Source organism: Halichoerus grypus, chromosome 9 (genome assembly GCF_964656455.1).
Source record: "Halichoerus grypus chromosome 9, mHalGry1.hap1.1, whole genome shotgun sequence".
NCBI lineage: Eukaryota > Metazoa > Chordata > Mammalia > Carnivora > Phocidae > Halichoerus > Halichoerus grypus.
Window position 1 is genome coordinate 35535548 of NC_135720.1, and position 24060 is coordinate 35559607.

The 24060-nt window shown below is 36.9% G+C and overlaps 1 protein-coding gene across 1 annotated transcript in view; it reads left to right on the plus strand.

Annotated features, from left to right (window-relative positions):
* Window positions 1–24060, plus strand: part of THEMIS (thymocyte selection associated) — a 182200-nt gene that overhangs the window by 79197 nt on the left and 78943 nt on the right. The window contains exons 3-4 of the mRNA XM_036105380.2: window positions 3829–4287; window positions 17420–18468. Of these exons, the coding sequence (XP_035961273.1) occupies window positions 3829–4287; window positions 17420–18468 (1508 nt within the window). The remainder of the gene's footprint in view (window positions 1–3828; window positions 4288–17419; window positions 18469–24060) is intronic.

Consider the following 24060-nt stretch of genomic DNA (forward strand, 5'->3'; position numbering starts at 1 on the left):
CTTGCTCTTGGCATTCTTAGGTGGTGGCTGATTCCTCCCCCTCTGTCACAGCTCAGCTGTTATGCTCTGTATAGTGAAATTTCAGGCAGGAGTGTTGCCTCTGGCTTTTATCCTACCGTCCACTGTAGAAGATGTGTACATATTTCGTGCTTGACACTTACCACTTACCTCTCAACAGATCATCAGGCTTAACTTTAACAAAATAGATAGTTTTTGAGTGAATGGGAAAAAAAATTATGACTGTTACTGAATGTTAATTTTTAATCTCTTAGATATTCCAGGGAAGAGGGAACCATAGGATTTGGAATTGGGATGTTGCATTTAACAACTATGATACTTCCAAGCTTTTAGAGAACAGACTATCTGATTATTTACACTGTATTGGGACATTACTTTCAGAGAATTAGTAGGCAAAGTTCACTCTAAGATTCCTTATCTCAGAGATGAAGGGAATATATTTGGTTGGAACTGGGAAAGCAAACTAGAGTTCAGCCTATGAAAAAGATTGTGAAATCCTCATGATGATCTTATGTTATATATATTAAAGAATATTGTGAGGGTGCGTGGCTGGCTCAGTTGGTGGAGCATGCAACCCTTGATCTCTGGGTCATGAGCATGGAGGCTACTTAAAGAAAAACTAAAAAAAAATAGAAGTAACTTAAAAAGAATATTGTGATATACAGTTGGAAATTTTAATTTTTAAAATTACTCCCTATTTGGGTGGGAATTGATGAGATTTAAAAAAAAGTAGAAAAAAATCTGATGAGCATAAATTATGCACAATGAACCAGGAACCTACTCTTGTTCTTACACTGGAGGTCTGGAAAGGCTGATTCATGTAAAGGGAGAACTGGCTAATGAGACCCATATATATATTTTGTGAACTGGAATAAACATGTTTTCCTGAGCAATGTCCTTGTAAGTTATATGCAGGATGGGGAGGCAGCCTACTATGGTGGCAGGAGCATAAGACTTGGATGTCAAAGGTCTGATTTGGGATTCTAGAGCCATGACAATGAAAATCATGACCATTTTTATGTCCTTCAGTAATAACATTTGTTTTATTGTCCTTAAAAGATTATTGTCAGGATAAATGATGCATGAAAAAAATCTTTCAAACTTGTAAATTTCCAAACAAATTTCAGTTTTTACTACTAATAATAATTACAGATCATTAACAATTGGTTAAAATTATAAGCTCTCCAAAAACTTAAGATTCAGAGATAAGATCTTAAAGACTAAATTTACTCATCAGTTAATTTTCAATAGATCAATAATTGCATTTCCTTATAATTTTTATTTCTCAAGTGCATGCTCTTTATGAATAATTTCTCCTAATTTAAAAGTAATAATATCCATTTTAATAGGTGACAATAAAATTTGGAAATTGAAATATATTTTCTTTCTGCTTCTTAGCTTACTTTATGAAGGTTACATAGTGCCTTATTTTATAATCACTCTTATGATCACTCAGCTCCTGAAATGTGGGTTTTTTTTTTTTTTTTTTGAAAAGTATCAAATTATATTTTCTCCAGTATAAAACTATTGTACTCTTTGTGAAAAGATGGGGGAAAAATTGATGAAGTTTAAAGCTGATCAGGCTTATGGTATTTTATTGTGAAATTGAACTTTCAATATGACATCATACATATAAACTTACCCTAGTTTGTATAGTATCGATTGGCTGTTTATAAGGAGGGACTCTGGATTGGCTGCAATAGTAGATGGAGAAATAACTTAATCAAAGATAATTTCCTGTGTCTACCACTTAGTATGCTAAACTGTGTACTTAATCATCTTCTAAGGGAAAACACACAGATTCATAGATTTTTCTTGCAGTAGAGACATTCAACAAGACAGCTCTGAAGTATGTGATTAACTTGAAATAATGGTGGCCCTTAGGGTTTCAGGCTTTTTCTACTTCATAACATTTTAGGTCTGTTATTGCCTTAGGTGAACCCAATTCCTCAAGAAAGAAGATGCTGAATTAATTCTTCTGTGACTTATGTCATCAATATATCTAGAATAGAAATAAAACTATGTGTCTCTACTATTTATGAGATTCTAGGTAGCTATTTTTTTTAACATTTCACAAAAATTGCTGAATTTTCTAAACCCTGATAATGATTGTGGACTCTTAAAAACAAATCTTCACATACAGACAAATGAGATTAAGCATATGTATGCACACGCGCACGCACACATATGCACAAATTCATGTACTGTGCAGAGTTCAAGAATATTCTTTTATTGGATTTTCCCTGAAACAAGATCTAATAAAATAAGTTCTTTTAAAGTAAATGTTTCTTTGCCTACTGTCTTCAAACACACCATACAGTGAGTGAACACTAGTCAATTTCTGAAACTTTTCAGGACAGATTTCACATGGTACCTTACTTTTTGCCAGGATTGCATCACACACACTTTTTCAGGATGTTTATGTCTGAAAATAGCTCAAATCCTTTTTTTTTGTTTGAGCAAAGATCTACAAAAATAACTGACCATAAATCTTTGTATAGTAACCCAGAATAGACATGAGATATTATAATCTGGTTAATAATGATTTGGTATATAGATGAATTTAATTGGAATATATTTGTTGATTAAACTAATAAATGATTTTTCAAGTTATATTGAATTCTAGTAAGATTTTCTCATTGTCTAATGAGTATCTAGCAAGATAATCTACTTAGTTCATGATAGTATATGATATTATCATTCATTTACTTTTGTGTTAAGAAAGCAATTACCTAATTTTTTCTTTGTTCTTATTTTCTCTGGAATTTATTAAAACCTCTTCAATAAATTCATTTCTGAATATGCTACAAAGCAGATGTACCAATAAAATAAAAGTAATTTAAAGAGGAGAATTAAACATGCACACCTAAAAAGCTATATCTTAAACAGCAAAAATTCATTATATTAGTGATTATCCCAATAGTATTAGAGGAAAAGATTTCTAATAGTGAAACTCTGGCAAACTTAGAGAAGCAATGAGAAGAATGATGTATCACCAAGAGTATTCAATCTGGAACTACCTAACCTGGCATTTTCCAAGGAGAGTTACATGGAACACCAATATATCATGGATGGTATATTGTAATTTATTAATACATGTTTCCCCAAGAGTTTATAATCAGAATTTCAAAATTCTGCATGTTATATTCTCTTCTTGTGAGTTGCAATGCATCTAAAGTTTCTGAGAAGTATTTAATTGGAAATATGTAGGTATTTCTTACTGTGGTAAAATGCACATAATGTAAGATTTACATTCAAAAATGTACAATGCAGTGTCATTAAGTACATTCACAATGTTGTATAACCATCATCACTGTCTCCTTCCAGGTATGTAACTTTGTGATTGTTAATTTGACCATGAAACAGTTTTCTTCTGGAATATCTTTTAATTTTGGTACATCCAGAAAATATAGTTATGGAAACACCGATCTAATCCAATCTTCTCAATTTAAAAATTGAAAATAGAAAATGTGATTTTGAGAGAGTAAATGCCTTGCTCAAGATTACACAGGTAGTTGGGATACAGCCAGAATGAGATACTGATCTCATTCATATTTCCCACTTCCAAGAACAGGGGCTTTTCTATTTCCAGGTATTTTCCCCTTGTTTCCATTGGTGTTGCCTGGATCCGATGATCCAGTAATCTACAAATTATACATTACAATTTGACCTAGAAGAATTCAGGATTAAAACAAATGCATTACTTTTTAAAAGCTACATTGTACTTGTTTTATAACTCTCTCACTGTGATTTTAAGAGAACTTTCATTGTAAGAATTCTATTTAATTTATATAATTCTTCTGTTCTTAGGTCTTTTTAAGATTGTGGCGGATAAAACTCCATACCTCACTATGGAAGAAATAACAAGGACCATTCATATTGGATCAAGTAGACTAGGGCATCCTTGCTTCTATCATCAGAAGGATCTAAAACTAGAGAATCTCACTGTAAAACAGGGTGAGCAAATCATGCTCAACTCAGTTGAAGAGATCAGTGGAGAGATAATGGTGAACTGTGGAGTGGTAAGGAATCATCAGAATCACTCGTTTACTTTGCCTTTGTCACAAGAAGGAGAATTCTATGAGTGTGAAGATGAACATATTTATACCCTAAAGGAGATTGTTGAATGGAAGATCCCGAAGAACAGAACACGAACTGTGAAGCTTACTGGTTTTTCAAATAAGTGGGACTTAACAAATCCATTCCCTAAAGGCTTTTATGGTGCTCTGATTCTCAAGCCTGTTTATGAAATTCAAGGTGTGATGAAATGTAAGTATCCACTGGGAATGATGCTCTATGAGGGTGAGCATTGTGGGGTTTGGGAAGGAGGAAGGCTTTAGAGTTTGAAGAATGCGACCCTGTCCCTGACTTGTCCTTTAAACCCACTAAGAGTTAGAGTCTCATCTATAAATAAGTAAACCATGTATTTGGTGCAAGGATCAAATGGAATAATGTATATAAATACATACTGTAAGTTGTGTGGTGCTATCCAAATGTAAATTGTGGGAATTGGCAGGTGCAGACAGGTTAAACTACTAATTTATTTCTATCACTGCCAGTTAAACATGGTCAGAAAAGAACTACTTTTAAATATTGAGCATATTTAGTTAGAAAGAGGCTTTCTTGTATGAAGGTGGTCAACAAAGTGATAAAGATACAAAGTTTCCTTAATATATCCCTTACTGCTATTTTTTTTGATAGCCTTTTTTTTTTTCCTTTTTTCCAGCTACCCATCACTGGACATAAATCTTATTAGCTGGGAGTATCTCTGACTTAAGGGAAAATGATGTGACAAATTAATTCACACATAAGTGTGTTTTAATATGTGATCTTTATAGAATTATTTGCATTTAAAAATAGAAATAGTTAGGGGTGCCTGCGTGGCTCAGATGGTTAAGCGTCTGCTTTCGGCTCAGGTCATGATCCCAGGGTCCTGAGATCGAGCTCCGCCTCGGGCTCCCTGCTTGGCGGGGAGCCTGCTTCTCCCTCTCCCCCTACTGTTCCCCCTGCTTGTGCTCTCTCGCTCTCTCTGTCAAATAAATAAATAAAATCTTAAAAATAAAATAGAAATAGCTAGAGAGAGCTTTGTTACCCTAAAGGAATTAATACTTCGAATTTTCAAGATTATGGCACATAAGTGGGCAACCATGGAGCAAAGAGTTCTGTATGCAGTCAAAAGTCCTGGATTCTAACTCTGGGTCAGTAACTTAATAGGTGGGGACTTTGGTTGAGCCATTTAAACTGTGTCTTTGCAAAGGGGATGATGATACCTCTTTTGCCTACCTCTCAGAGTTGTTTTGAGAATGAAATAAGAGTATATTAAGGTACTATACATAATATACTTGAGGAAAAGGCAGTATGTAAAAATGTTTGGTCAAAGGCTATCCCTGGGATACCTCAAATTCTCTTTATCTCTGCTCCTATAAATATTGTTGGTAGTTGGTCACTTATATAAATATGAAAAAACTGATGTGAACCTTTGGGTAGGTTTTAGAACTACATGTTAAATTTTGTTACATGTAAGTAATTTAACCAGAAATTAATTAATTCCTCTGAATTAAAGGTACAAGTAAGGTACAAATTCCACTCAAGTAGCGATTATATTTTAATATTGCAAAAAATTGAGGGCACAGCACGATCATTTTTTAATATGACAAAATATGGAAGTCACAGCAAATTTTAGACTTCACATTAGTGTTTTGTTAACTATCCCAAAATGTGTAATTGAAAGTGATAATTGAGTTCTCCTCACTTTTCATAAATAATAGATAAAGCATTTTCTCATTTTCAAATTTGTTAATTTTTTAAAACCATTGGCATCTCCTATCACACAGCTGCAAATGTAGGCCAACCCAGAACCTAAGCACGGGAACAAGGTGGTTACTGCATTTAATGAATTTAGATTAGGGATCAACAAAGGCTTCTCTGAGGAAATGGCATTTAAACTAAGACCTGGAGGGTGAGTAGGAGATAATCAGGCAAAGAAAGAGGGGACAACATTGGAGGAAGTGATAGCAGTTTCTAGGAAGGCAGGTAAGCAAGATATTGGAGCTCAGTGTAGCTGGTGTGAGAAAAGGGAGGACAGGTTGAGACAAATACCAAAACATGCGGTGGGGTAGTGGAGTCAGTCATGGAGAGTCTGGAAATACATGTTAAGGGGTTAACCTTTGTCCAAAGGGCAAATTAATAAAGGGTTTCAGTGGAAAGAACAGGGTCAGAGGACTATAAGGAGACCATTGGGTGTATGGCAGGATATTGGGGGGTTAGTACAATAGTGGTATCAACAGGGCACTTGCTCCTAATGGGTATTTAAGAAATACAATCAGCAAGATTTGAAGGTCTAATGGAAGGAGGAAAGAAGTCAACCTGATTCCCAGGCTTCTGGCTTGATCTACTAGTTGGATGATGATACAGTTTACTAAATATAAACATTGATAGATGAACAGGACATATTAACACAATTGTTTAGATGGATTTATATGTGGTTTCATGCTAACCAAGGTCCCAAGAAAGTTTTTGGTTGAAATAAAGTCCTTTCCAAAATATTTTAGTCTAATTCCCATTCTTTAATGGTATTAAAATTGAATTTTGATTTAAGTTATTTTGGATCTTTAGTTTCTTAGGGATTATTTTAAACATTAGTTCTTTTTCTATAGCAATTTCAGGACAGATGCTGTATGGCACTCCTTTGCATGTGTACTGACTGCAGAATATTCCCCAGAAATAGAGGACAGGTGTCCAACACAGAAAGTCCAATTTTAAAAATTATTGTTGTAGGCATTTTTCTTCTAAATATAACATGTAGGCTATTTTATAAAATCAATTGTGGTCTTGTTTTACATTATTCTTTCTAATATTAAAGATTCAAACTTGCCTTGAAGTCAATGGCATATTGCTTGCTAAGTTACTTTCCGAAGGCCTTGAGTTCAGGCATAGTTGAAAACCCTCTTGTCTCAAGTCCTCCCTTTCTCAAGTGACAAGAAAAAGAATAGGTCTGAGGCAGGGATAGAAAATTTTAGAGAAACCTTAGGGGTAAAAGCAAGATGAAAAAGATTGAGAACTATAGGAAGTTCTGAAATAGTGATTTGCTGAAAAGAGAACATAATAAATAGGGAAAGAAGGAATATAACGTATTCTACTCCTGGTGTTAGGTTTTTAATATGTTATTGATGTAAACATTTAGGCATCATAAAGAAGTAGCAGGACATGTTTAAATGAAATATCAGTTCCTGGAAACTCTTGATCATAATCCTCATTACAGGCCTGAAGCCCCTCTGACTCTCACTATACATTTCATGATTTGTAAAACATTCTATCTCTTTAGAAAATAGATATAAATAACCACCCAAGACCTTTAACTACTAGTCTCATATAAGTCATAGTAAGATCTGTTTGTGCCTTTCATTGGAAGATAAAATTCATGTTGTGTGACAAATGAAATGCATAATATTTACAAATGAAAAATTGAGTCCGCTATTTAAAGTTGCTACTAAAAATCAGAAATCTTGCTTGTTAAAACTTTTTAATTGTGTTATGTTTTGATGTACAGATTGATAATTACTTCTCCCCTAATGAAAATTTCAAGAGTTGAAAAGCTGCATTTCATTTTAGGTAAAAACCTCATGCCTTCCAAAATTTAAGGGTACAGTTTTTGCTTAGATACATGACATACCAACTCATTTATAAGCTGAGGGTTGAAATCACACGAGCAGAAAGGTGGTATCAGAAAAGCAGTATCTGAATATTGAATAATAGGTGATAAATCAATAGCAACCCCCCCAAACATTGATCTTTTAGTATTCTGAGACTTCTTTTTTTTTTTTTTTTTTTTTTTTAAGATTTTATTTATTTTTTTGACAGAGAGAGACATAGCGAGAGCAGGAACACAAGCAGGGGGAGTGGGAGAGGGAGAAGCAGGCTTCCGCAGAGCAGGGAGCCCGATGCGGGACTCGATCCCAGGACCCTGGGACCATGACCTGAGCCGAAGGCAGACGCTTAACGACTGAGCCACCCAGGCGCCCAAGACTTCTTTTTTTTTTAATTATGTTATGTTAGTCACCATACATTACATCATTAGTTTTTGATGTAGTGTTCCATGATTCATTGTTTGCATATAACACCCAATGCTCCAGGCAGTACGTGCCCTCCTTAATACCCATCAGCGGGCTAACCCATCCCCCCACCCCCCTCCCCTCTAAAACCCTCAGTTTGTTTCTCAGAGTCCATAGTCTCTCATGGTTCATCTCCCCCTCTGATTCCCCCCCTTCATTTTTCCCTTCCTTCTCCTAATGTCCTCCATGCTGTTCCTTATGTTCCACAAGTAAGTGAAACCATATGATAATTGACTTTCTCTGCTTAACTTATTTCACTTAGCATAATCTCCTCCAGTCCCATCCATGTTGATGCAAAAGTTGGGTATGTATCCTTTCTGATGGCTGAGTAATATTCCATTGTATATATGGACCACATCTTTATCCATTCATCTACTGAAGGGCATCTCGGCTCTTTCCACAGTTTGGCTGTTGTGGACATTGCTGCTATGAACATTAGGGTGCATATGGACCTTCTTTTCACTACATCTGTATCTTTGGGGTAAATACCCAGTAGTGCGATTGCTGGGTCATATAGGGTAGCTCTGTTTTTAATTTTTTTGAGGAACCGCCACACCATTTTCCAAAGTGGCTATACCACCTTGCATTCCCACCAACAGTGTAAGAGGGTTCCCCTTTCTCCATTCTTTTATTTTATTTTTAAAAAATAATCTCAATATTTATCAAAGTCAAAAAAGTCAAATAGTGGTAAAAGGATTTATTACAAAATGATCAGCATACCTTATGCCCTTGACCATTCCCAACTTTTCCCCACATTCTGCTACTTCAAGGTAACTGCTTTAAATATTTTGTACTTACTTTCTTGTATTTGCATTTAAATTTCCAAATAATAGAAAAATAGTGCTATTTTTCAAGGCACTGACTTTATACAGGTTTAGAAGAACAGTAATCCCCTTCATGAAGGCTCCACCCTGGTGACCTCATCAAATTCTAATCATCTCCCAAAAGTCCCACCTCTTAATACCTCACTCTGGGGAGTAGGGCTTCAACATGTGAATACTGGGGGATGAAAACATTTAATCCGTAACAGTGTTGTCCTGGGACTTCCATTTAAAACCATCTGGGTGGTCCTGTTCTTTGACTGTGATAGCAATTTTTAGTCTGGAAATTCAGATATTTCATTTCTGAGATAATTTCTTTGATAATTTCTTTTCAACTATATTTTTTTCTCTTTTCTCTTTCTGTAACTTCTAATCTTTTGTTGAAGCTCCCATACTGATCTAGGACTATTTTCTTCCTTATTTTACATCTTTCTTGTCTTTGGTTTACCTTCAGGGAAAATTCCTTAACTACATTTCCAACTGTTTTAATGAATTTTTAATTTCAGCTATCATATTTTTAATTTCCAAGAGTTATTTCTTACATCATTTTTTAAATGTTACTGTGTTCTTGTTTTAAGAATGCAATATCTTCTCTCTCTGAGAATATTTTATAATTTCTTAAAGTTTTCTGTGTTCCTTGCATTTAACTGCCTCTTTTGGGCATTTTTAAAAAAAGGTTTGGGGCGCCTGGGTGGCTCAGTGGGTTAAGTGTCTGACTCTTGATTTCAGCTCAGGTCATGATCTCAGGGTTGTTAGAGCCCTGAGTCAGGGTCCATGCTTGGCAGAGCCCGCTTAAGATTCTCTCTCTCCCTCTCCCTCAAAAAAAAAAAAAAAAAAAAAGTTTTGGTCTGTCACTCTCATTAACTGTTTTCCTCAAATGCCTGGTGATTATTTGCCATTTGTTCATACTTATATCTGAGACACTTTTTTTTTTTTAAATTTACAAGTGAGGCCCTATTTACATACAAAAGTTGGGTATGTATGGGTTGGCATGAAGGGGATTACATACAAGCTCTTTGTTTCTGAATTTTAGGTTTCACTTTGCCAGCTTTGTCATCAGAGCATTCCCTAAATTCAGGCTCTGTGAGCCTTTCCTCTAGGACTTGTTCAGTTTCACCTGAGAAGAATCTTTCTGATTCCTTGTGGAGCTTCTGAAACTATTGTAGCTGATTGGGGAAGTTGCTAAGGGTTTCACCATTCCCCCACAGGTTTAGACTTACTCCTTTGCTTTCAGTCCTGTTTCTCCCCCACTCACCTATGCCTAGTTTCCAGATTCTGTGACTCTGTATCTACCGCTTCCTGCAAAGAGAGAGGTAGTAGGGGTGACTGCTTATCTTCCCCAGAGTAGAGTTGGAGACCTAGGGTTAAGCACTCTTCAGACATTCAGATAACCTCCGTAGGCCCCTAGATTCTCATCCACAGGTCAGAGGGGCCTTATGCCTCCAATTTATGAGCGTTTTTGAGATCTCATGGGGCAAAAAAAGGCTGACTTTTCATTGTGCTATGGCTTCTTAGCACATAGGCTTTCCTTTTTCTATTCTGCCAAATTTTTGACCGTTCTTCCATCCTGAGCTCTACCTTCATTCCGTGTAAGGATTGCAGATGTCTTAGTTTCACTGAATCTTATTTTTTTCTTTCTCTTTCTTCTTTTTGCCCTCATGGTAAATTTGAGAGAAAAAAAAAGTTTGGAAAGCCACATACTTCACCTATAAACCTCACTACTTACTTAAACTAGTCCCAGCCCAGAGCTTTCCCTGGACCTAGTATAATCTTGAAAAAACTGGTTGCTAATATTGCTAAAAGATAAGTATAATTTATAAACAATATTTATAATAAAACATAATCTTCAGTAATTTATAAACATATCAGAGTCAGTTTCTTATGTATTTATTTTTATCTTCTCAATGCATGAGAATGTGTTCAATATTGAATAAATCAAATACATGAATTAATGAATGAAGCAACTAAGATATTTGTTTCTGTGTATATATACTGCATAGTACAAAGTTCCTGTTTAGGTAACAAAGTTTTCTCACTCACCATATCCAGATTTGATTTATTATGATAACATATTTATGAATTTAATAGCTAAGGAGAATGAATATTCACTTCAGGGCACCAAAGTTGATATCACTTATATTTGTATTACAGGTCAATTTTTATTAGTGATGCTTTTCCTAATGTGCCTATGAAAATATTGTGACTTAACATGGTATTTAGAACCCATGAACACTTTAGTCCACTTCCATTTCATTTTCTTCCTTTAGGCAAGTAATCTTATTGCTAATAGAAATATCAAACAGCAAGAAGTATAAGGTACAGTTTATATATGTATTTATTTATTCTTACACTACCAACTGTAAATATTTTACCAGTCAGGGTTCTCCAGAGAAATAGAGATATTTATAATGCTATATATAATTATATTGTAATATAAATGAAATTACATATTAATTAGTTAATTAATTAATTTTAAGGACTTGCCTCATGTAATTATGGAGGCTAATAAGTTCAACATCCATAGGACAGATTGGCAGGCTGTAAACTCAGGCAGAAGTTGATGCTGTAGTTTGAGGCAGCATTTTTTTCTTCTCTGGGAAACTCCAGTTTTTGCTTTTAAAGCCTTCAAATGATTAGATGAGGCTCACCTATATTATCAAGGATAACATCCTTTACCCAAAGTCAACTGATTTAGATGTTAACCACATCTGCAAAATACCTTAGCAGAAACACCTAGAATAGTGTTTGATTAAGTAACTGGGTACTATAGCCCAGTCAAGTTGATATATAAAAATAACCATCACAAAAATCAATGGAGAACACGTGTTGACATGTATCATCCAGTATAAGAAAATGGCTGGTCACTTCTCATAGCTTTTATAAATTAAATAAAAATAGAAAAGGAAATGTATTACAAATAAACCCATATTAAATATAAGTGTATTCATTTTAAATGACTCTTGATTTCTCAGTGAAGGTCATGATGATTTTTTTTTTCTGCTACAAATGTTAGAGAGCAACCCAAAAGGCACTTTCTCTATTCATAAATACAAACAACAGTAGAACCAGGGAAGAACTATCTAAAGAAAATGAAATTCACGGGAGAGTTTCTTTTAAGTTGAAATGAAGCTGAATAAATGGGAAAAAAAGATAATTCACAGAATATTCATAAAAAAAAGGTGAGACCAAATGGATGAACTATAAAGAAATTTTAACTTAAAAGCCTAGAATAAGGCAAAGTTTGGAAATTATTAGTGCATCCAATAATCACTATAAAGAGTATAATGTGATACAAGAATATAAACAATTCACTGAGCAATTGGATGTGAAAACACTTTTGAGAGGGGCGCCTGGGTGGCTCAGACGGTTAAGTGTCTGCCTTCGGCTCAGGTCATGATCTCAGGGTCCTGGAATCGAGCCTTGCATTGGGCTCCCTGCTTGGTGGGGAGCCTGCTTCTCCCTCTACCTCTACTGTTTCCCCTGCTTGTGCTCTCTTGCTCTCTCTGTCAAATAAATAAATAAAATCTTTAAAAAAAAAAAACACTTTTGAGAAAAATAGAAGTATAATCTTAGAAAGTAAATGACAAAGAAATCAAACTTAGAAAGTGAAAATTTCCAACAAATATAAGAATTATTATTATTAGATAATAATGTAGGAGGAACTAGCAATTGAGAGAAATTGCAGGGCTAGAATTGACAAAACTTGTTTAAAAAAAATATGTAGAGACAATCATCTCTTAGGGCTTTTTGGCTGGGCCTGAGAATTAAACTGACTTACTAGACAGATTAAATAGAGAAAAGCGGACAGATTTACATGTTTTATGTGAAAGGTGAGCCCTCAAAAGGGAGTGAAGACTCCCCAAATGGCAAAACCTACATGCTTTTATATTGGTTTGAATAAAAGAGGCAACTGCAGAGAAGTAACTAAACTATGTAGGGAGGCTAGAGAAAGGTAAGAATTATTTTAACAAGGTCTGTTTTGACAGAATTCACTTGGCTTTAACTCCCTGTAGAAGGATGTTTCTTCTCCTGATATAGGGAGGGCGTCTTTCACATGGGAGTTTTATCTCCTGTTTTCAGGAAGAAAAGGAAACATTAGAATACTCTTCTTGCACCTGCTGTTTTTCAAGTGCCTTTAGCTCAAAATAATCTTGATGCCAAAGTGATTTATTTTGGGGTGGCATTTTCTGCCACCCTTGACTTTTGAAGGATAATTTTGCTGGAGGCAGAATACTAGGTTGGTGGGTTTCTTTTTCTTTTAACACTTTAAGTATGCCACCTACTCTCTTCTTGCTTGAATGGTTTCTGAAGAGAAGTACAATCTAATTTTTATCCTTCTTCCTCTAGAGATAAGATTTTTTTTCTTCTGGCTTCTTCAGGTTTTCTCCTTTTCTTTGATTTTCTACAGTTTGAATATGATATGCCTAGGTGAAGGTTTTTTGGTATTTATCATGCTTGCTGTTCTCTAAGCTTCCTCAATTTTGGAAAATTCTTCACCACTATTACTTCAAATATTGTTTCTGTTCCTTTCTCTCTTGTTTTCCTTTTGGCATCCCTGTGGTGTACATGTTACACCTTTTGTAGTTAGCCCACAGTGCTTAGATATTCTGTCCCATTTTTTTTTTTCATTCTTTTTCTTTTTCTTTTCAGTTAAGGGAAGTTTCTATTGATATATCTTGGTATATCTTCAAGCTCACTGATTCTTTCCTTAGCCATGTCCAGTCTAGTGATGAACCAATCAAAGTCATTCTTCATATCTGTTATGTTTTTAACACCTAACATTTCCTTTTAATTCTTTACAAAAGTTTCCATCTCTCTGCTTACATTACCCATCTTTTCTGTCATTTTCTTCCATTAGAGCTCTTAGCATATTAATCATATTCTAAATTCCCAGTCTGAAAATTCCAAAATCTCTGCATATCTGAGTTTGGCTTTGTCTCTTCAGGCTACACTGTTTGTTTGCCTTTTAATATACTTTGTAATTTTTTGTCGAAAGCTAGACATGATGTATCAGATAAAAGAAACTGAGGCAAATAAGCCTTTAATGTGAGGTTTTTTATCTAGCTGTGAGTTAGTCCATGTTTACAGTTTTCTGTATCTGTAGATGTCAGAGGCTAAAATTTTATTCAGTGTCCTTGTTTTTTGTCTCCCCTGTTGTCTTTTCTAGAGACCTCTTCTTAAACAGAAATATAAATGCTTCAGTTGTAATCCCCCATTATTATACAGAAGTCTTATTGATATGGTTAGTAAGGTGTAAGGGAGGAGATGCATTCTATAATCCTCTATTTAGGTCTGAGTCTTTTAGTTGCCCTGTGACCTTCACAAGTGCTTCTCAGCTTTCTTCCCCATGCCTCCTTAGGGGAGATAGAATATTGGCAAGTGGGGGCTGGAGTTGGGTATTTCCTTTCTCCCATGTGGAAAGATAGAGGAGGTTATAGTTGGGTGTTTCCCTTCCCCTATGTCAGTTAAACTCTGGTAAAACCCAGATTGGTTAGGCTGTGGTAAAATAGTTTTCCTTGAGGGCAGACCTTTTTTAAGGAAAACTGAATTCTCTGACTTTTGCCATGACCCTGCCAGAAGCATGAGGGGATTTTTCTCTGATCTTCACCCTGAGAACTTGGTGGGGCTCTTGGGAATAAACAAGGAAGTGTGGGAGGATCCCGCTAAACTCGGACCCCCGAAGTTTTATCTCTCAAGCTTATCTAGGCTTTGTCTCCAGCAAGTAGTCAATTACTCTTAAAGTGTTCTTACTAGTTGTTGAATCCAGTGGTGGTTTCTGCTCCCAATAAGCTGTAAGTCTATGTTCACCTATTTCTCTCATTTTGGGGGTGATGGTTTGCCCTGTAACCTCAATTCCCTGATGGATCAAAGAAGAGTTGTTGATTTTCACCACATGTACTATTTTTCCTTATTGGATCTTCTACTAAGGTGTGTTCACTGTGATTATTTTTATACCTTAAAATGTCTAGATTGTTGTTTCATAGAAATTAAACAGTGAAAGTAAAGATACTTATTGCACTGAGTAAGCCATTGAGTAAGATAAACTACAACCGAAAGGGGCATGTTTTAAATGATATATACAATACCTTCTATGATGTATAGCAGGAGCATTAGCAGTAGAAATTTATTTTTCCCAATGAAATTTTATGTGGAACTCTACTTATTTATAGATCACATCCTTTAGTGCTCAATCAAGGACATCATTCTGGCAGTAGTTTTTCCTTTATTCAACTCATTTATTTAGTACCTGTTGTGTGCCAGGCAATATTTGAGACATTGGGCTATATTGGTCAACAAAATAATCAATGACTGTTGTACCCACAATACCTATAGTGCCCAAATATAGATTGGGATCTAGGTTACATTAGGGTCCCTATGTTCTGATGGATCAATATAGAGCTCCCAGAAAGTCCTTAATGACATCCATCTGTCAGTGTTTAACTGTTGCCTCAACTTGAGAAATGGCATGAGCCTATGATGCTTACCTAGCGCTAGTTCTACAATTCTTAAACCTCATTCATTTCTATCCAACTTGTTGAGATTTTAGAGTTTTTAAAATTACCTTGGGATGCAGGGACGCCCGTGGCAACAATCTTAAAAGTTTGGGCATGTGGGGCATGTGGGTGGCTCAGTCGGTTAAGCATCTGCCTTCAGCTCAGGTCATGATCCCAGGGTCCTAGGATAGAGTCCTGCATCGGGCTCTCTGCTCAGCAGGGAGCCTGCTTCTCCCTCTCCCTCTGCCTGCCACTCCCCCTGCTTGTGCTTTCTCTCTCTCTCTGTCAAATAAATAAATAAATAAATAAAATCTTCTAAAAAAAATTTAGGTATGCTAAACTTTATACAATGAATTGATGAAGGAGTGTTCTTTTAGTCTTCTTTTTATTTTTTTAAATGAATTTTTACAGATCTTCATCCTCCAGACAGCCATTGATTTTTTTTTCTGTTCTCTATTCAAGAATATAAAATAATACTTTTTATTTCTTTTTTTTTTAAGGTTTTATTTATTCATTTGAGAGAGAGAGAGAGAGCGCACACAAGCAGGGGGATAGGCAGAGGGAGAGGGAAAAGCAGGCTCCCCGCTAAGCAGGGAGCCCAACGTGGGGCTCGATCCCAAGACCTGGAGATCATGACCTGAGCCGAAGGCAGACACTTAACCATCTGAGCCACCCAGGCACCCCTAAAATAATGCTTTTTCATGTTATGTCTTCAGGAACTCTGTTACACAACATGTGCAAGTAATATGACACAAATTATAAAGTTACAGTCTCCAGATGCTGCATAAAGTTAATAATATAAAAAGTAATAACAAGGTAATGCTTTTAAAGAGGAAATTCTGTTTTCAAAATCTTCCAAATTACTTGTTTTCAAAAGCATGCAAGGAAGAAAGTGTATTGACAGAAGGGTGGCTGGAGATACTGGGAAACAACAGTGGATTGTGAAAATGCTATAAAACATTACATGGTAGGAAATTGTCGAGAAAATATAAACCTTTATACACCTGTTAATAGTAACTTTATTTCTAATTCAAGACCATTATAACAATCTATGTGGGATAGTGCATGTACAGCAGATAAATAATTTTAGGACAATATTTTCAGTGTCTCTGTAGTCTCAAACAAAGACTTCTAGGATAGAGGGTGCTCAGAAAGAATTTGAGATTTATTAGTCCCCAGTGCCACATTAGGCAAAGAATACATTGGTAAGCACCCCACCAGCATACCTAAGGCTCCTGAATGGCTCCTCTGACTGGGACCCATCCTTTGATGCTCCCTTTCTATCCAGGTTAATGGAACATCAGCAGAGAAAGAATAACTTTCACACTGGAAAAGGATTGCATCTTGTTGTTCACTTCCATATATTAATCTTAAGTACCTTATATCCCATGATCTTGCAGTGTTGTTCTGTAGGAGGATAGAATTTTGTGTAAAGAATGTATGTCTTGGGCCTTATACAGGAAGGGTCTTACTTGAAGTATTGAAACTTTCTTCTAAGATAATTTCATATATTATGGCTAGAGCTCAAGAGCATGACTTCAGATATTATAAATCTTCTGAAAAAGATATATACACACAGATACACATTTATAAACATGCACATATATTTATCTATGTTATGTGTGATAAAGCTATTTAAAAAAACAGGAGAATGATTAACTCTAGAATCAGGAGAATGGTTATCCCTAGGTTGTAGTGAGGAAGGTGAAATTTTGATAAGCTTCATAGAGTTCCGAGGGCCAGGTTAATATCTCTTTTTTAAGCTGAGCAGTGAGTTTATGGGTGTTGATTTTACATATGATCTACTTCATTTTAAAATGTGAAAAAAAGAAAGTCACACATAAGAAATGTTATATCATGGACATCTGATTTTTTTAAGTGGAATTTATCTATGGCACCAGGAGAGATTCTAATACTTTATCAAAGCAACATTGGGATGGACAAAATATCATAGTCTTTTTTTTTTTTCTTTCAGTCCGAAAGGATATAGTCCGCATCCTCCCCAGTTTAGATGTTGAAGTCAAAGACATTACTGACAGTTATGATGCCAACTGGTTTCTTCAGCTATTATCTACACAAGATCTCTTTGAAATGACCAGTAAGGAGTTCCCCATAGTGGCTGAAGTCATAGAGGCACCTCAAGGAAACGAGCTTCCCAGAAGCATTTTACAGCCTGGGAAGACCATTGTGATCCACAAAAAGTACCAGGCATCGAGGATCTTAGCTTCAGAAATTCGAAGCAATTTTCCTAAAAGGCACTTCTTGATCCCCACTAGCTATAAAGGCAAATTCAAGCGGCGACCCCGGGAGTTCCCAACTGCCTATGACCTTGAGATAGCAAAGAGTGAAAAGGAGCGTCTCCACGTGGTGGCCACCAAAGCCTTTCATCCCCCTCATGACGAGCTGTCATCCGTATCTGTTGGGGACCAGTTTCTAGTGCATCACTCACAGACGACTGAAGTCCTTTGTGAGGGAATCAAAAAAGTGGTGAATGTTCTAACCTGTGAAAAAATCCTCAAAAAATCCTATGAGACAACACTGCTCCCTTTGTACATGGAAGGAGGTTTCGTAGAGGTGATTCATGATAAGAAACAGTACCAGATTTCTGAGCTCTGTGCGCAGTTCCGCTTTCCCTTCAACGTGAAGGTATCTGTGAGAGATCTTTCCATTGAAGAAGACATTTTGGCTGCTACACCAGGACTGCGGTTGGAGGAAGCTATCACAGACTCCTATCTACTTATAAGTGACTTTGCCAACCCCAGGGAGTGCTGGGAAATTCCTGTCAGTCGCTTAAATATGACTGTTCAGTTAGTTAATAGTTTTTCTAGGGACACAGGATCAGTTCTAGTCAGGACTCTGGTTGAAGAGATCACCGAAGAACAGTATTACATGATGCGAAGATATGAAGGCTCTTTCTCCCACCCCCCACCTCGCCCTCCCAAACATCCCTCAGTGGAGGAAACAAGGTTAACCCCGCTCACCTTAGCAGAGAACAGGGCTGCGGGTCTGCCTAAGTCTCCCAAGGTAAGGCTATGATTTTGTAGTTTTTCCTTTTAGCATTTTCCTTGAGGCAATTTATTTCAAGTCTCTTCGGAGTTTGTTTTTTTGCTTACTTTTCTTTCTTTCATGCCATATTTGAAATGAGCCTTTCTGATGCACAGTAGATGAATGAACATCAACAGAGCATAAGCTGTTGCAGCATTTTGTATTTTGATGCTTAACCAGTAGATGTGACAAGAAGTTTGTATTGAATTAGAAATAGCAGGGATGACATTTGGATATGATGACCCAAATTGCTGTCTCAATGGGTTTTGGTAATTAGGAATGTTTTATAAGGTGCCTCAGAAGCAAATCTCTTTTATTTTGGAAGTGCTGTTCTTTTTTCTAGGTAGAGTTGTTTTAATACTTCATCCAGGAAATGAGCATACAATAAGCTCCCTTCTTCGGGGGTGGGTTTACCAGTAGCATGCATCTATAACACATGTCTTCATTTTGTTTTATGTGCAGAAAGATGTAAAAATATCTTGGCAGAACTGTGTGTGAGCATATGAGCATCTGCCCACATTCTGCCTATCTGAGGATTGTAATCTTTAACAGTTCTATTGAAAAACAAAATCAATAAAATTGCAGACAGTGTGAGATCATAACAGAATCAACAACTCCATAACCATTGGAAAGGTTTTGGGAGGGGAGGGGTTTCGGCTTCATTTCTCCTTGAAGTTTTTGCCTCTTGAAAACTGCCTGCTGAGTACCTGGAAAGCAGTTGCCCTGACACCATGGAGTGTAGATCGTTTATCTGGCCGGCAGTGGTTCTATGGTGTGTGGAAGGAGTGCATTCTGGCCTGGCAGATGTTGTGTTAGCAGCTTGGGGAAACAAAGCAATTAGTAAAACAAAGAGAGATGCTGTGTTTACTCTCTATACTCAGGAATGATAGCAGCCTTGGGCTTCAAGTATGTGGGTTTGAAAATACTTTTAATGCTACATTTCAAAGATTGCATTCTGAGTGTGTGCTGGATAAATCCAGTAACAATCTTCAAACTCATCTTCACAAAAAAAGATAAAAGCAGCAGAAATTTCCTTTCCAGAAAAAAACAATCTTGAAGGAGTCATTTTAAATTAAACAATTGTTCCCAAATAATGTTGATTAACAGGCTGCTATTAATGTCGAGAGTGTCTGGCTTCTCCTGTTTAATATATTTTTATTGCTGAATGGAATGTTGTGAGAGATGGAATGATGGTCTCATTTTTAGTGGTAGGCAGAATAATAACCCCCCACGCCCTCCCAAGATGTTCGTGCCTAAACTTCCAGAACCTGTGAATATGTTACATTAGATGGCAAAAGAGACTTTGTACATGTGCTTAAAATTAAGGACTTTGAGATGAGATTATTCTGGATTAACCAGGTAGGTCCCACTTAATCACAGATCCTTAAAAGAACCTTTCCCAGTTGAGGTCAGGGTCAGAGAGAGATGTGACTCAGGGGAATGGTTAGAGAGAGACAGTGTTGCTGCCTTTGAAGATGAAGGAAGAGAGAATTGAGTCAAGGGATGCAGATGTCTCTAGATGCTAGAAAAGTTAAGAAAACATTCTCCCCTAAAGCCTCCAGAAAGGAACACAGCTCTGATGTGGTTTTGGGATATAGGTGAGGTTCGGTGGAGTGAGGTCCTGAGCGGACAACCAAGAAAGATTCAGCCAGCCTTCTGTTCCCTCATCAGCTCTGTCAACACCTTCATTTTAGCCAATGAGACTTATGTAGGATTTCTGACTTACAGAACTGTCAGATAATAAATTTGTATTGTTTAAGGCACCATGTTTATGTTACAGCAGCAGTAGAAAGCTAATATAAGACAGAAGTTGAGCAGGAGGAATAAGTAAAAACTTTACATAGAAAGATCTATATTTAAGTTAGAACTTGTTTTTTTGGCAAAGTGACTTTTTCTTTTTCTTTTTAATGAATTTATTAGCTCATGTACCCATGGAGAACCTAAGGGTACAGCTAAACTTCAGGGACCGTTGGAAGCAGTATTTTGAACATGGCCAAAGTGGGTCTTGCTTTTCATCACAGAGTTATTTTCACAGACTAGTTTTATTCATACAGGGCACACTGTGATGATGGTTCCGGCATCATTTAGTCTCACCACTTGATAAAAATATCATCTCTTTGTTTGTTTTCAGCTTAAAAAGAGGGGGGCTTTGGAGCACATGCCCATTTCCCAGTTCAGTCAATTCATTGGCTGCTCCATTTTACAGCCAAGATTGTCTCAAATGGTAGAGATAAGTGTGAAGTGTGTGAAGATCTGGAGATGTCCATTACAATCAGAAAGGAAGGAGTCGAAAATCCTAAACTACTAAGAAAGCATTCATAGAAAAAAATAGGTTAAAAGTTTTAAAAATGCCATTTCACAGAATGTCAGATGAAAATGATCCAAGTGTTTTATTTGGAGAGAAACTCACAAAACAAGTTATACCTAGGTTACTGACTTGGAGAAACCTCCAGACCCCCTCCTGAGTTTCTCCTTTACTCACATAACTGCACAATACTTCTGACACCAGATATGTGAGGTTTCTGACACCAAGCAGTTTGTTGACACCAAGTGGGTGTCCTACAACTTAACTCAATTCTGAAACTACTTACTTGGAGATAGTGTCAGATCCCACATGTTAAGGTCTCAGTCCCTCAAGTCTGCCCCCCACTTCAGACACTATTTGCAAGTAGTAGGTCCTCAGGTTACCTACAACTTCTGTCTGAGAAGGCTACAAATTCCCACAAGCCCCTCATCAGGTTTAGTGAATTCCCTAGCACAGCTCAGAGAACTCAGGGATTGGGTTTACTAGTTTATTAAAGGATATGATAAAGGATACAGATGAATAGTCAGAGGAAGAGATATGCAGGGCAAGGTCTGGTAGGGTCCTGAACACAGGAGCTTCTGTCCTGTACAGTTGGGATACTCTACCCTCCTGGTATATGGATATGTTTGTTAACCTGGAAGCTCTCCAAACCCCATACTTTTGGGGTTCTTGTGGAGGCTTCCTCACATAGGGATGATCAGTTATTGACTCCATTTCTAGTCCCTCTCTGCTCTCTGGAGAATTCCAGAGTGGACAGTGGGGGAAGGGCTGAAAATTCCAAGCTTCTAATTATGGGGTGATTTTTCTAGTGACCAGCCTCTATCCAGAAGCCCACCCAGAGTCACCTCATTAGAACAAAAAGTATTCCTATTACCCAGGAAATTCCAAGGGATTTAGGAACTCTGTGTCAAGAACCAAAGATAGAGACCAGTATATATATTTTCTAGTATCTCACAGTTACTAAAATAAAACTAATGCAGTCTTTGACTAAATTCATATGTGTAGGATTCCAGATCAACTGAATAATTCCTAGCTCCTTGTTCTCTGGTCAGACCCCACATGGCTTCTTTTGTCTATTTCTGAGTCTCACTTCTTTTTTTAAGGTTTATGTATTTCAGAGAGAGAGAGAGCAAGAGATTGCACAAGCGGGAGGGGCAGAGGGAAAGAGAGAATCTCAAGCAGTCTCCATGCTGAGCGTGGAGCCTGACATGGGGCTCGACCTCACGACCCTGAGATCATGATCTGAGCCAAAACCAAGAGTCAGATGCTCAACCGACTGTGCCACCCAGGTCCCCCTCTGAATCCCACTTCAAAGAATATTGAATAATAGAAGTTTGTTAAATGTTGAGTCATTTATTAAGATGTTAAAAAGTCCAGGAGACATTTTCATCTGAGAAATAGTTGAGGGAACTGAGTGATTGTCTAAACCTGGTGCTGGATGATACGGCTGTATACATTTAAAGAGCTACTCTGTGGCAGAGAGTGCATTCTGATTTTCTATTACAACACTGGCTGAGAGTCAAAGGGAAGACAGTTTTGGTGTAATATGTGGGAATAGGTTCCTTGTCCCCTAAAAGGTGAAAGCAGAAGCTAGGAAACCCTAGGTCAGTGATGTCATCAGGACACTTGTGCTCAGTTGAAAGTTTATCAGTTGAGAAGGGTCTGTAATTCTTTGTTTATAATTAGTTTCATCAATGCTAGTGTAGTGTGGTAGATAAAGAAATATATTTTCTCTGAAATCACTTTAAAATGGCAGAGAATGCTATAATTTACCTGTGCTCAGACCTACTGACCTCATTTTCAACACTTTTTCTTACCATGAAGATAGAAATCTGCTTAGTGGATCATTTGTGGAATATAAACAGAAGCTCTGTCAGTTTCTGCATAATCTACTTGAAAAGTCTTACAACCTACTATTTCTTATCATCACAGTGTCATCCTTTCATATATTTCTTTTATGTTTCTTCTGATATCTACATTGAAGCTCTTCTATCTATGTATGCTTTTAGAAGTGATTGGTTAAAGCGCTTTTTATACTCCACAGGCAGGAAGCAGCCATTGAAAACAATCCTCTAAGATTCTGACTTGCATATGGAATATTGCTTTAAATTCGGAGAACAATTTGTAAGGGTTGTTCAGAGTTTAAATATTCAAACCCACTTAACTCCTTAAAATACCTTATTCTATATGTAGGGAAGAGTATCAGATCCTCATTATGTAAATTTACTTACGCCTTCCCAGTGGGTCATTACTTTTCCTAGATCATTTCTTGTACCGTGCAACAACAGGACGGATACATGTGCTACCTGAGAGTATAGGATCCACTGCCAGTGATGAACCCTACAGGTTCATCTTTAGAAATTAAGAATATATGAGGACAGGTTATAGAAACTAGGATAAATAGAAAGAACTGTTTTCCAGGGTAGAATTGCAAGTGCTCTCTAGCTTGAGCAATGCCTAGAATAAGGAAGGATCGATTGTAGTAGCACTTGAGAATTATAATATGGGTATGATCGGGGCAGGTGTAGGGTATGTGTGGGGTAAATATCACCAGAGATGACAGCACATCTCGAGGCCTAGGAAGTTTTACATGGAAGGACTTTATTGTCATTTTGAAAACATGATAGCCGTTAGGGGGAATAATGGATGGGGTCTGAACAAAGGGATGAGAATGTCCTGAGTGACCCCTCAACATTCCTTTTGGGCTTATGACAATGTAGACATAGCATCTTTAGGATCTTTGCATTCTGTTTCTTAATCAGATGAGAACAGTGTTATAAAATGACTAAGTAAATGGCTGGGCTTAAAATTGTTTTCTAAATGGGAGTGTTGTGGGGCCAACTCTCCTTTCCTGAGGGTTAGTTTCCATGTCAGAAGTAGTTTCAGAAAAGAACATGTACTCACTGGGGTTTTTGCCTGTCGTGGATATATATGGCTATGACTTCTGAGTGCCACACAGGAGAAATGTAACTTCTGTATTCTGATGAAAGGGCCTATAACCAGATAGAAAAACAAACCTTTGGTTGAAAGATGAGATATTCCACTCCTTCAGAGACTGCACCTGGGACCAGAAATCTTGCATTTCACTAACTCTGTTTGGCCATTTAATGCCCAAGTGTCCACTTTGCTGCCGGAATTTCTAGATTTCTGTCGGACAAGAACACCCACAGGAGACATTAAGGCAAAGAGCAAGGGAGGCAGTAATGGCAAGGTAGTGTGATTTGAGCAGAAAACAAACCCGGTACCAGAATTAGAGTGAGAGCTGA